This window comes from Varroa destructor, unplaced genomic scaffold (assembly GCF_002443255.2).
Source record: "Varroa destructor unplaced genomic scaffold, Vdes_3.0 BEIS01000007.1, whole genome shotgun sequence".
In the NCBI taxonomy this organism is placed as follows: domain Eukaryota; kingdom Metazoa; phylum Arthropoda; class Arachnida; order Mesostigmata; family Varroidae; genus Varroa; species Varroa destructor.
Window position 1 is genome coordinate 35,743,179 of NW_019211460.1, and position 13,956 is coordinate 35,757,134.

General features: G+C 42.6%; 1 protein-coding gene and 1 long non-coding RNA gene across 2 annotated transcripts in view; both read left to right on the plus strand.

Annotated features, from left to right (window-relative positions):
- The window catches only part of LOC147754646 (uncharacterized), a 65,552-nt gene that overhangs the window by 38,893 nt on the left and 12,703 nt on the right, over positions 1 to 13,956 (plus strand). The window lies entirely within an intron of this gene.
- On the plus strand, positions 1,740 to 4,832 carry LOC147754647 (uncharacterized). Its single transcript, XM_086975437.1, has 5 exons — positions 1,740 to 2,362; positions 2,713 to 2,774; positions 3,487 to 3,772; positions 3,909 to 4,058; positions 4,460 to 4,832. The coding sequence occupies exons 1-2, from the start codon at positions 2,083 to 2,085 to the stop codon at positions 2,757 to 2,759; spliced, it is 327 nt and encodes a 108-aa protein (XP_086831563.1). The 5' UTR covers positions 1,740 to 2,082; the 3' UTR covers positions 2,760 to 2,774; positions 3,487 to 3,772; positions 3,909 to 4,058; positions 4,460 to 4,832.

Genomic DNA, 13,956 nt, shown 5'->3' on the forward strand with positions numbered 1-13,956 from the left:
GCTTCTTTCAACGGCTTAATCCTCGATACAGAATGACGACGGATGGTAAATCTAGCTAGGCCAAGAAATAGGACGAAAAACTGAGCCAACTGATACGAGAAGATGGATTGCGTTTTTAAGTTCCAGCGCGGCAAGGAAATCGCTCGACAGGACGATGAGGCTATATACCGTATTGTCATCTTTAAACTGGACTTCGCACCCTGCAGGTTACCGTTAACTTAATATCAGTGCTGAAGTTGTTATCGGTATTGGCCAAAAATTGAAATGCAACTTAACACACTATCACTATAATCTTTCTTACTAGGTTCGGTGTTTCACTCTATCCAAGGTTTGTTCACTTTATCTACAATATAGTAAATGTAACTAAATGATTCAATACCATTGGTCATTTTAAAGGTCGTATTGCCACGCTATACCGGTACAGTATTGTCCGCCCGTACCTACTTTATAGGCTTGCACAGCATGTGTGTGTAAAATGCTAGGCATAATGCTATGTTTTTGTCCTTCTCTTTGCGTGTGCATGTGCTAATGTACGTGGGGCCTTACACGCTACATATGCATGAATACCATAAAGCACTTCCAACAGCAGAATCAGCAACGTGTTCAATCCCGCTTCAGCCAGCGGTCGTCAGCACTGGAGCAGCCGTCGCTGAATATAGAAGGCCGACGGCTTGCTGGATAAAGCCTGGTGTTTTGTTATTGTACAATGGCAAAAAAGCTTCCGCAAATTCCGGGCATGCTTCCAAGTAATACCGGAAGCCCAGCCCATTTTCAATTGGACCAGTATGAGGATGCCACTAACACCAAGGCCTCTTGTTTCTCACCGCTTTTTCGTTGCTATGTTTGTATCTTAGCGACTTCCCTGATATGGGTTAGAGTGAGGCATTATTCGGCCTCCAGTCTCATCCGCTTCAGCTGTCGTCGTCATCATCATCATAGTTTACGAGTGTTCTTTCGCAGTTCTTTTAACCGCTAGCGCCACGCACTAACAGACACTGATACAGGCCAACGTGAGATGTCTCTTTGGGCCTACACCCTCGCCATTCTGCTCGCAGACGGCTGTCGTTAACTAACGCTACCACCACTATTGCTAGTGTAGTTTCGTCTGCTGCTGGGATTAGGGTCACCATGTGGTGAAAACAAGTACGACCGTACTTAGAGTACTACCAAGCACAATGTATAAATAATATATATATACATACATACGGAAAGTGTACGCTTACTGTCATTTCAGCTCCTTTGTTTTAGCGATTCGTTATTATCAAAAATGGGTCGAAAATATCTGGCACGAACAAGACAAATCCAGCTGCTGTACGTTATGCGAAAGCATGGCATTATTGCACGAGACATTCCCTGGTCATATGATCTCCCATTAGGGTATCCAGAATTGGCCCAAATCTGAACATCTTTCCAAAGGATTTTTGAAATTAGAAGTTTACGCCGTTAAGCCCAGGATTGCCAAGGTCGTAAAGTAGAAAGTGTCTCGAGGGCAAGATTCTAGTACTGGCAGCAGCAACGGCATTAGCAGAAGCATGCGCTTTCTTCAATACCCAACCTTCAAGGTAATAGTTGCACACCTGGCAATGTCAAGCAGGTGCTGCTTAGTTTTTAAAGTACGTCGTAAGCCTAATATGCTTGTTGTGCATTCTGGTGTCACGAATGCAGTTTGTGTAGCGGCCTGCTACTGATTTATCTAGTCGTCTGCTAGCGTTGCCTTGTTGCATTCGAAATTACGTAGCTAAAATAGCTTAACTGACTACGCTGTTGAAGATGCAGAGATTCCACTATACACCAATTATGTCCGTTTGCCGCTCGCGACAAACATAACGCGGGCGCGCACTAGTAGCGCCGGGACGATGTTTCCTCGACGCCGTATAGAGAGAGGATCCCTCATCCCGTCTGGGGCCCTTCACTGAGCGTTCGAATCGTAAACCCCAACAAGCCGAAGAGGCCGAGCCTCCGCCCCCGCCCCCCTCTCGACTCACCTCAACCAGGAGACGCCGGTGTTTGCCTTGTTTCACGAGCAGCAGTTGGCGTCTCCTGCAGTGACGCGCAGCGTATACGCGAATCCGCCTCCAAAGAATGCTTTTTGTCTGCCAGAATGCCACTACACGCACCAACGCCGACATCATCTGCATCTTGAGATCATCAAAATGCGATCATCGTTTCATCAAGTGCGAGGCCCATTGCCGGGCGACGGGCAGCAGCAGCAACGGCGGGCTTTGGGCGATTTCTTCCCCTCTTGCCCAATGCCATAACGTCGCTGTAACCACCACCATCAAGCAGCAACGATCTTCGCGTGTATCGCTGCGAGCGAATCACCTCGTCGACTGGAGGACCGCATTTCGCCGACATCTAGCCAGTGAGTACCCCCTTCGAAGCAAATCACGAAGAAGACTCCTATAGCTAGAAGTAGTCTCAACGACATTCCGACTCCTCCTATGTTCAGAAATGTATTCTATCACGTTGAGGGGCTTTGTTCTCGAGGCGGATGGAGAGGGCTGGATCTGGCCGCTCCCAGCTGTGTGTCATGACGGCTCCCATTTCAGTCAGTTGCAGCATTTAAGTCGAGCGGGGCGGAAGTAGTGAGGCACAAACGTAGAGAGAGAGAGAGAGAGAGAGCAATGTGGGGGATATGGAGGTAGAATATAGGAGAGCAAATTAGAGAGTAAATACGAGCAATTAACCAACTTTTAACGAACATTCGCACAGGTACCGCTTTCCATGTTAGCGACGCACGCGGCTTAGAGCCGGGTTAGCTTCTTCAGTTCATGGTGAGCACAGTCGCATCTTTGGAGACTACCTTTGATGGGAAGTTAGAAATATGCTCTATACTGTATTAGTGAATATTAATTTATACAATCAGAAGTAACTTACATTTGTTAGGCAAACAGCATGAAAACTTTTTAGTGATAAATACGGTCGTAAATCTAACACTATTAAATAAAACAATCATGATCAGACCGTCTTCTCTCAGATTGCGGAATGCATTTCTCAGTATCGTATGAAAAATAGGGAACACTAAGTTAGTTTTCACCTTAACGATAAGTTAGACATTGAATTTGATATATTGCAGATGGTTTTAAGATATTGCTTTATAGTGTATCAAAGTAGGGAATAGATAAATGAGCCTCAGTTGAATACTAAAGAATCTGGACGAAAAAGTATAAATACGCAGGTAGATACCCGCGACTACGTGTGATAAGAAGGTATTGTTAATTATGGTAAATGATATTTTTTCCCACAGATATTCGTTAGGTGCGGCGAACTATAATAGTTCATTGGAGGTTTGCACAGTTAGTGTTTTAAATCAGGATCCAAAATACTGTTACCATTATACCTAGCAGCGAACGACAAGTCAGAAATGTAGAATGGTTCTAGTTCTGCTAATTGACAGAAGGCTGGCTCAGGCAACCGAAAAGGATGACTAGGAGTTTATCACACATCTCGAAATCAGATGTTCTGACGTCTACCTTTTCGTCCTAGCCACCGAGAGTGGGCCGGTTGTGTCCGCAATGGTCGCTTAGGTGCCTTGCGAGAAAAAAAGGGACGCCACTGAACGGCCGGTGATGCTGCAGAAACGAAGAAGCTCACGCTGGCAAATGAAAGGACGCAAAAGCAAAGCGCCGATAGTAGCAGAAAAACAAGCCAACGATAAGGACGGCATCAGAAGTCAACTTCTGTTCGCAGACAGATGTAAAAGGCATCACCCTATTCTGCGCGGGCACCATGACATCGCTGGCGGCTAACAGGCATCCCAATCATCGGCAATGTACGTGCATACATACGTATATGGTACAACTAGACAAGCTTAATCGTCATGTGTTCTGCATACGCGCTAATGATCCACTAATGATTCTCATGTCTCTTCTATATATACGGTCATCTACTTCAAATATCTTACACAGAGAAAGCATTGGACCTTCCCAACGGAAGAAAACGGACATCCGGACTTGGGTGCGATACAGTGAGTGGGACATACGGAGCGAGAGAGCAGCGCATACAAACGAAATCGGTCGTTACTACTGCAGTGGACGATGGTGGCCTTGCCGTCAATGGTGCTGATATTTCTAGGTGTCATCAATAATTGATTTGGCGATTTTTGTTAAAGCTGATCCAGTTATAGTAACTTCTAGTTCGGCGATGGTAATCTCATTGCGGTTAGCAAGAACGAGAAAATGTAATTAGGTGCATTCAACCACAGTTGGTCCATTCAAGCTAAACTGATATAAGTTGCTGCAAGCTATATCATAATATATATGGGTATTTATTTTTATAAGTTAAAAAAATTCTATATATAGACATAGACCTATCTCGATATGATTAGAAATTTTCAGGCCAAGCATCTATGTAACACGTATTTTTAATTACCATATTTACTTAATGCGGGTTACATAATCGAAATCGTTTAGAATGTTGCTTACGTTCTTGCATGTTTTTTTTTTCGTCTGCTCAACAGGAAAGCAAGCAAACGGCGCACTGTTTACAGATGTTGTGTGTAAATCATCGTGTACGGACGAATGTCAATGGGAACAGTAGTTCGTTCCCAATTTGTTTTTTCCCAATTTTCTCACTTATTAAAAGTTAAATTTAACTTCTTAGCCAGATACTGATTCGCGTACTTGCCTTCAAGATAGTTTTCAGCGATTCCTTTACGTGAACGAATATATATGGCATTCACCTATGATTCGGCGTAAGACATTAGCGACCTGAACAGTTCGGGCATAAAACAGCTAAAAAACAGCAACTGCCAATACTATCGTGGCACGCAGCAGTAATGTGTAGGCTCTCAAGAGCTGTTGCCCGCTCCCTAATTCTTGCCTTGTTCCTGAACGGCCACTGTTAATTACTTCTCCGTCGTTATTGGGCAGCGCCTTCCTACCCGCTGCGTTTATCAAGGATGTCTTTTCTTATTCTCTGTAGTAATCTGACCTCTGTCCTCCTTTTTATTTTCCTCGCGTGTCTGTCTGCGTGCATGATCGCCCCGTGCTATCGTGGCAGAATAGTTAGCCAGTATTCGTTGTCTCTATATAGGCTCCAACTGAAGTAGCGGTTTTCGTAGACAGACGAAGAAAACGTGACTGCCGCTAGCCGCCCCTGTGCGCTGTGCGACACTTAAGAAACATTATTACATCGGGGCGCCACAAGGCGTAGCCATCCACCTTACATCAGAGTACGGAGCAGGGGTCAGAGGACGAGCGAGGAGCAGGCCAGATGGGCAGAGGCCGAACGAAGCCCCTTTCTGGGATTTTTGGGGCGCGGGCGTTTACTTCTCAGCGGGCCTTTTATTACCGCTAAACAGGCAACGTTTAACAGATAAGCTGATATAGTACGAATCGGAAAGTGCACAAAGCAGGTGTTTAGTCTCGTGTTTTCACGCATCCGCGTAAATTGGATGCCTATTGTACGGCAGCGGCAACTATTGCACGTAACATAGATTAACGATTACGGTTGCTAGATTCGTTTTACTTACGCTTATATCGTTACTTTTCTATATATCTTGTCTAGATAAATACGCATAAATGTGACAGGTGATATTGTAACAGTATTTATTATACAACTGCGATGGTGAGCGCCGGAGTGGTGCTGATTGGACCGTCTGCAGTCGTGCACTGTATCGCTTTATACTATGTAATAGTTACGCAAAGATAACCTCAATGTTAAAACAATGCCTGGACAGCATAAAAAGTAGGAAGCTGGCTATTCACCTTGTCGAATTTCAAGACCAGTGCTATTGTGGGGAATCTAAAGGTCCTCAACTGTTTAGGTAATTGTACACATCGTACCATGTGTGTTAGTATTAATCAACCATATAATTTGTAGATCCGTAACAGAAGTTCATTCTGATCATGACAGCCCTTTTCCATCGGTAGCGCTCTGAAAAGTAGCTTAGGGGGCACTTTGTACCCTTTGTTTGCTGTTAGGTCTATTCGTGGTTTAGTTGCACATCCGGCGGAACTCTCGTTCATACAAAGATTAGCTAAGCTTCTAAATGGCACCTCGGCTCAATCGTTCATTTAAGGTTAGGGTAGGTCCGCAAAGGTGGCTGTAGACCCAGTACTTGCGGTAGCGCGTGCACTGGCGTGGACCCTATTCAGATCAGACCAGAAGTTTAGTATGCTAACGTTATACGACTCAACTCATCTCATATAATATTTTGTACCGCGTAGTCAACAAAAGATCAATCAGACATACAGCCAGCATTGACGACGTCTTCAACAGCCATCCTTTGTTACACAAAGCACTAGTCGCGAAAGGCTCTGGACGGGGACTCTACATGTGCTGAAGTAAATTGAGAAGTCTCCAACTTCAAGCTGCATGGTCTCAAGTTATATAGTTTTTAAAACATGAGATGGCGAAAAAAAGAACCGCCAGTGACATAATATTCTCATTTTTCTGGTAAAGTTTTTCGAGAGTGTAATAATTGAATCGGTTAGGCTGGGGTTCTGATTAGGGACGTTGATCGAACAATTACATGCATAGATTTATGTGTGGAGCCTCTTGGAGCTCAGTTGGCGTCAGTGGCTCCTCAGCGAATCGTGCACTGCTAATCTGCGAGGGAAAAGATACGAGAAGTCATCCGGGTTTATGCAACCACGATTTCATAACTAAAATGACGTACAAATGAACCAATTGAACTGCTGACCAGTGGACATACATGCGGAGTGATGTAACCGTGTTAGTCGCTGATCGGTAGCAATTCTTTAAGTGCTCATATGTCCTGCTATAGTTAAACGCAAAGCCAGCCCAGAAGGTCAGCAACTTTCTTGCTTGGAAACCGGGTCTCGTTAGACGTACGAATTGGTGTAAAACAGTATACTGTAAATTAGTGCTAAAACTAGGAAGGACGCGTAAACGCGACAATGAGAAGATGGACGGGTGAACGGGGCGACAAAACGAGTGCTAATTAAAGAAGGGCACAGTATAGGTGCGAAACAACACCTATTACCGCTCAGTTGTTGCTTCTACTACAAAAAGCCATTTGTGAAACAAATTCAACTAAAAATTCCTTCAGTAGTAACCTTCTAGGCACTTAGCTGGACACGCATCCAAGCTCGGGACGTTGGCCCCAGTCCGCCATTTCATCTATTACGTAACGAGCTATATGTCCTAATTTATATATAGCTAGACTGTATAATTACATAGAATACGGTAAAGATATTGAACCGTTACCTGTTATTATCAAATTAGAAAAACACAGATGACTTCATAAGAAACAGGCACACAATTCGTAACTGTAATTATTTGTGTGGTTGGCTATACTGCAGCATTATTACATAATAAATACAGACCTTTATTTAGATAATTCTAACCGACTTCAAGAACAAAGCGGCTACGGCCGGTAACGATATTTTTGTCAGACCCACCCCAACCAACCAACAGTATCTATGAGTGTTAGTAGTACTACCTACTAATAGAATGTAATTATCTATGACAATATTATAAGCATACATTTATTAGGACTGAGCTGCCATAGTTCCGGATAGTAGATGTAATACGCTAGCCGCAAACAATTATACTGAATACTAGATTAATTAATACATTTAGATTCTATACATACGCGTTCGGTACGACGGATAAATACGTGCCTTGTACGTCGGGGCGTGCAAGCAAAAGGTGCATGGCATTTTGTTAGCAGTTCATGCTGCGGGTAGTTGACATGAGCGAGCAGAAATTCTCATTGAACTGTATACAACATGTTATAATAAAGATTCACCTATAGAGTGCAGGCACCGTCCAACGTTTGAACGTAAAATGTTGGTAGTAATGGTAATATTACAGTCTGGCTGGCGAACACGCACTGCTACGTCCTGATGAAGGCGTGAACCGCAAGTTGCACCCTCCCTTTGCTGATACGATTATCAGATCATGCAGATAAAACAGGACTTCGAAGGAAGCGAACGCAAACGATATGGGAACGAGAAAAAAAAATGTAGATTATGGTTATCCTGCTTTGAGTTGCCAAAACGAGTACCATTTTTCGGACTTTGACACTGTAGTTGGTATCAGGGCCTTTCACCGAGTGCACAATTTGTCTATTGATGTTGAGTTTTTCTAAATTACATTGGAGATACGGGCCGAGTTATCACACCAGGTCATGATATTACGACTACGGTGTGTGGCACAGGGATCGAAGGGAGCAATTTATTGCCGAAGTCCAATATATGTTTACATTAAGGTTTCACCTGTGCTGCTCTTGATGTTTCTGCGTAGCTTTGCTATCACTGAAACTCAAATGAATTCAGGGAATTGAGCTATAAAAAAAGTTCGCAAATTTGGTTCAGCAGTCTCTAATATGATGAGCAGGTTAAAGTTCAATGTTCGAAAAAGCCTTAGCTCCACGTAGTATCAGCTGATCTTGTCTCCTTTGCTGGGGTACAGAGCAAAGTTCTATTAGCAGGGGGCGCCCCTTGGAGCAGCATCACAATCCCCCTCCCTTGTCAATGTCTCGCCATTTTCTAGTGAAATCAAAGTTTCCGATTATTTACGATGAAGCAATTGAACAAAAGTTTCGGAAATTTTTGTTTCTAAGTGATCTAAGATAAATGTTCAGCTGTACTTTGCCTGTTACGCGCATACCATGTTCTTATATGCGCCCTACATGAATTGGCTACGTCCGGCATCGTGGCCGAAAGCATACTTACCACCCCAAAAGCTTCTGGCGTCATGTATTACCGGGCTATAGAACCTCTTCGGTGACTTCCACAGAAACGCGTTAATGTACAAATGCTGATAGCTACCTTACGGACATGCCAGATTTGTGCAAAAATATCAGGATGCAACGGCAGGAAGAATAACTCGGCCACATGAGTCAAAGTAGGCCACATCTACGACACCTTATTAAAGGCGAGAAAAATAGAGCGGGGCTACTAGACGGCTAATAGCCAAATCGGCTTGTCTTCAAACGCGTTTCGGCGTTGTGAGCTTCCAAGGCAGCGTTGTTGTTGTTGTTGTTGTTACTATAAGCTCAGTTGTGTATCCTATGTTTAGTACCTGCATTGGGCTTTCATGGTCTTGAGTTCACGCGATTTCAACGACAACAACTGGCTTAGCCGATTCCGTTGAGTTGTACGTATCGTACCAAACGGCGCAATCTCTACAAGACGGTTCCACTGCTGTGCCTCGCGCGGACACCATAATAGAAGCCTTGAGTGGACGCCGGAACTCTGCTGGCTTCTATATCAATGTTTTGAGAAATCGACGTTCTCATGTTTTGCCTTGATCGATACTTACGCATTGCGGCGTCCGCGAATACAGTATGTTTCATCAGCGACGGGCGGTGATTTCCGTTTGTCCGCTCCCAACTAGAGGAAACAGAGAGATGCCACCGGCTTTAGCTTGTGGATTAGACTCTATTGTGCCTTAGTGTACCTCACGTAGAGTGCCTTAGTTCTAAATGGATATAATGTTTAGGAGAATAATGGGAATCATTTTCGAAAATTTATATAAATGGATATATGCAAGCCGTAATATGTTCCAGAGCTACCCTTTGTGGTCAAGCCAGCGTTTTCTACAAGACTTCTAATATCTTCGAAACGGTCTTCAGCAGAATTTTCTATCTGATCATTTATGTGTTCTGTTGTATGGACATGACTGCTTGGCTGACTTTCCATAAACCTATTTGCTGTCAGGGCTTTTGCCTTTTGAACCTTTTGGAAATCAATAGTGGAGTGTTTATATGGAAATTAATTTTCTGTGTAAAGTAGAGCACTTAATAATTATGGATACAAAATTTAAACACAATTGGACTGTGTTTAAGGATTTAGCGTGGGTAACCTGGCATTAGAGAAGGTTGATCAGTGCGTGTAACGGAGCGGTACGTGATAATTAATCAGACCAGAAAACATCAAGACAAGCTCTATGACTATAGTAAACCAATACTCCTAATGGCTTCAATCGGGCCGATCAAAGCTAATGTTATCGTTTTCAGCCCGTTCAGACCAAGGCAATGGCGTGGCGCTGTCATATTCAGAAGTGATATAGCACGATTAGAAGTGCTTCGTGCTAATAAACAGCTAGGAAATGTAAATTTTAGTGCAAATTTTACTATGATCTTTAAGTAAGAAGGACAAGGAAAAGCTGAAATCCTTCGTGGCCAACTGGGAGTTGTCACTCAAAATAAAAAAAAGAAATGGCTATAGATCTTAGATCTTAGCAAAATACGACCGCGAGACAAGCAGAAGGCTTGATCTGGTTTCGCTCGATCGTCACTGAAATGCGACTACAAACGCCGCGTTCGCTACGGGATTGATGAATTTGCATTGGTCGAGTTGACCGTCCGGCATAATCACCCGGTCGGGACCTCTTCGTCTTTGAAGGGCTCTGGTAACTTGACGTACGGTTACAGCCAACGAAAACTAGATTACGCACAACGTCATCTATCTTCTACTACACATTAATGATGCTTGATATGCGTAAGTATTCTTTAATGTTGCCCAAGCAATATGTCTGAATACAAAACTTGAGAGTGACTTTAAAGGTTGTACTCCAATGTATAATTCAACTAAATGATTAAATAATCTTCGTAACAGAAGTTACGTTTGCTCGTAGTGCGTGCAGAATACACGTACTTGATTTTAAGTTGAGTGCGTAACAATGGCTGCACGAGCCCTGAAAACTAGATTTGTGCAAAGGTCTTCTCTTGCTCTGTGCGTTTCTACCTTTTTTTATGCTTTTCGATTATGCTGAACTATCAAACTGCGCAAAGGATTCTTCAAAGCCAATGCCCTTGCTGCATATATGAGCATATGAGCCGTAGCATAGGACATTTGTGGTGCCCTCCATAAACCAAAAGAGCTGTCTTGTTTCTTCCATACGTATACATAGACGTAGCAATGAAGAAACGAGAAATAGTCACCTCTCTTAGTTACAATATTGACTCCTTCAAGTTACACCCACTGCCATTTTCCAGCGTCATTCCAATCCGCCACTTAACGGAGCTAGTTTTACCTTTTGCGAGAGTTATCTGCTTCAAACTCTTTCTTCGGTAGACCAGCTGCTGCTGTGGTGATGGCAGGGGTGACAGCAGCAGCAGCAGCAGCAGCAGCATAACCCTACAGGGCTTAGATTTACCCCGAACATGCTGTTCATTGTTTTTCACCGCTTTCCCATCGTTCGTTATGTCTTTTCTCGGATTTTTCGCTCGCAATCCGCAGTCCGTCCGCCCGATTAACGTCAAATTTCTGTCCTTGTGACTGTTTTCTAATAGGGAGGAGTGTTCGCTGGCGATAGCGGCTAGCTAAACAGGACTACAGAAACTACGACCCCAAATTAATACAGCTGCAGCAGCAGAGAGAATGTCCAGGAACAGAGGCAGAGTTAGTGGTAGCTGTAGCGGCGAAAGCAACGGCAAAAAGGGTTTTTAGCTGTTCGTAGCCCTCTCTCTGCCAAGGCACTGTCCTTGAATGAGGCGTTGAAAAAGCAAGTCTGCCCACTGATAAGCGTGAGGACATCGGTTGAAGTAAATATAATCAGCCCAGTAAAAGCCAACAACAACGGCTAGAACTGATTCTAAGACGCTCAAATTTGTAGATCTCTTTCGAATAACACAGAATTTCCCCTAGTTTTTGTTGGAAAGTTTTTGTTGAATTTCGACTATCAATTATAGCGGCATATATAGGGTTTTTCAGTGAGACAAATCTAAGTCATCTTACGAGGCTGTCTGACCAATGGAGAGTTTCGAGAACGATAGCAGATTGTCAGTCTTTGTATTTTTAGAAACTAAGTATGATCAACGATTTGTAACGTTGCATACCCAGTTGCTGGTTATGTGGATTCTTCCTAGCTCTTTATGATGAAATGAATCACTACTACGTATTGTATTCTCAGTCATGCTGGATTTTAGTCTTATTGTGAACTTTTGTGGCAGCACAAGGGTACGCTTATTTTTTCTATGTCTATTTAATATTGCACTTTTCTGTTATATATCTATTATTTTTAATTACATTTGTTGCTAATCAGTTTTTTTCGTTAAATTTTTTCTCCATAAAATTTTGTTCTATTGTTGTTTCTGATAGTCCGAAAGAACAGACGCGCTTAGGAAATTATCAGTTTGCCGTCAAATGGCCTCTCGTCGTTTCGCAGGTTCTCTTCGAAGAAAAATTTACGCTCATTATGGTAACTACTTGATAGATTGAGTTACGGTAATTGCGAGTGTAAATTTCAAAGGCGGCAGTACTTAGTGGATAAAAGCGGTCGTAACTAGGATCTTGCTTTCAGAAGTAACCATTGAACCTCTTACTCCTATTTGCTGCATAGGTCCTGCCGCAGTAAATTCTAGCGGGCCTAATTGTTCGGTAATTCAGTCAAAGATTTGCTAGAACCGTCTTTCAGATTTGTCATTTACTCTATCTCAAATCATAGAATTAATCTTCCTTTATGTTTGACTGGAACTACAACTAGAAGCGCATTCAAACGAGAACGTTAACGGTTGACAATTCTTCTAGTGTGCGTATTTGTCTATCTAGTTTGCCTTTTCTATTAGCGTCGGGGAGGGAAGACGGCTGGAGGTCCTTCTGAAGGGTTTCTTCATCATAGATGCTCAAATAACTGAAGATAAAAATAACATAGCTAGATTCCGAATTCACCGAATCAGATAAATATAATAGAATGGGTTAACTTGGAACAAAGGAGAATACTTTGGGTTTTGTTAATTGAGCATTGTTTAACGATGTTACAATAAGGATAGCTGAGGCCGCTGTAGTTGCTAGTTACACTTTCTGTTATAAGGTTTGAGCTGGGTAAAATGTGTCGTCATCCGTATAGTAGATCGCATAGCTTTTGACAGCGTAGAGTAAGTCACTAATAAAATAAAGAAATACGAATGGCCTTAAGAAAGAGTCTTTCAGGTGAAAGTTGTCAAGGCAATGTTAGAGCTCTCCCGCAGCTTTTACACGTTCCCGCTGTGACATACATGCCAATGGAGGCTTCCACCGCCTCAAATAATGGCAGACCGCAAAAATATCCTTAACTATCCAATTTGTTATTCCCTTTTTGTCTTTTTTGATTTCAGGACCCAAGGGTAGGGACTAGGAGGATACCAGCAAAGAAATCGATAATTTTGATCTGGGTGCGAAGCGGAACTGGGAAGAGTGTAGCAAATGCAGACTGTATTGCTTAACACTACTAGGGCTAGTACATATGTGGACAGTGAACTTTTCCAAGAACCCTATTTTACCTCTTTTCATACCGCCGAGTAGGGAGTGCTAATCTGAGTAGGTTCAAAAAGGCAAAGGTGTTTAAAGGTCAGCGTAATTATTATAATGAGGTACCGAAAAAGATACTATTAGTACGAAATTGACGAAACTATATACAATTTACCTGCTCTCACCATTTATAAGCTTCATAAATTCTTATGGTTCCGTATATGAACGAGGATTTTTGACCTATGTTTCTTTGGGTCCAAACTGCACGTTGGACAGCACGTATGCCTTCTATTTTTTAGCTTAAAGAAGACGTATCAAAGATTACTTCTACAAATGTAGTGCTAAAATTAAACCTAGTTTCTATCTGTTACCTGTATTTCCCATAATAAGTCCAGTCAGCATTGTGTCATCTCATTCCTCGTTTTTTGATTTCCTTTAAGCCCCGTATATCGTTCTTTTATCGGACCTAGAGAAAAAAAATACCCCAAGTCATTTTTCATTATTTCAAACACTAATTTTCAGCGTAATAATTAAGCGTTTATATGTGTACGCACGCAAAGAATGTATAGACGTAGATGTCCGCGTTTCCACTAACAGATTTCCCGTCGCTAAATAATTAGGATGTACGAGAACACAAACTAGCTCCTAAGACAAGTGAAGTATGTTTGCACTGTTAATTTACCCTTACGCTGCGGGAAAAAAAAAACGTTAATATTCATTTTGGCTGAAAATCGCGTTATGCATGTGATGCAGCTGGCTTACTTCAGCAACTGGTCAAGCGTTTCTTCTGCGTCCGCTCACAACAAGACTA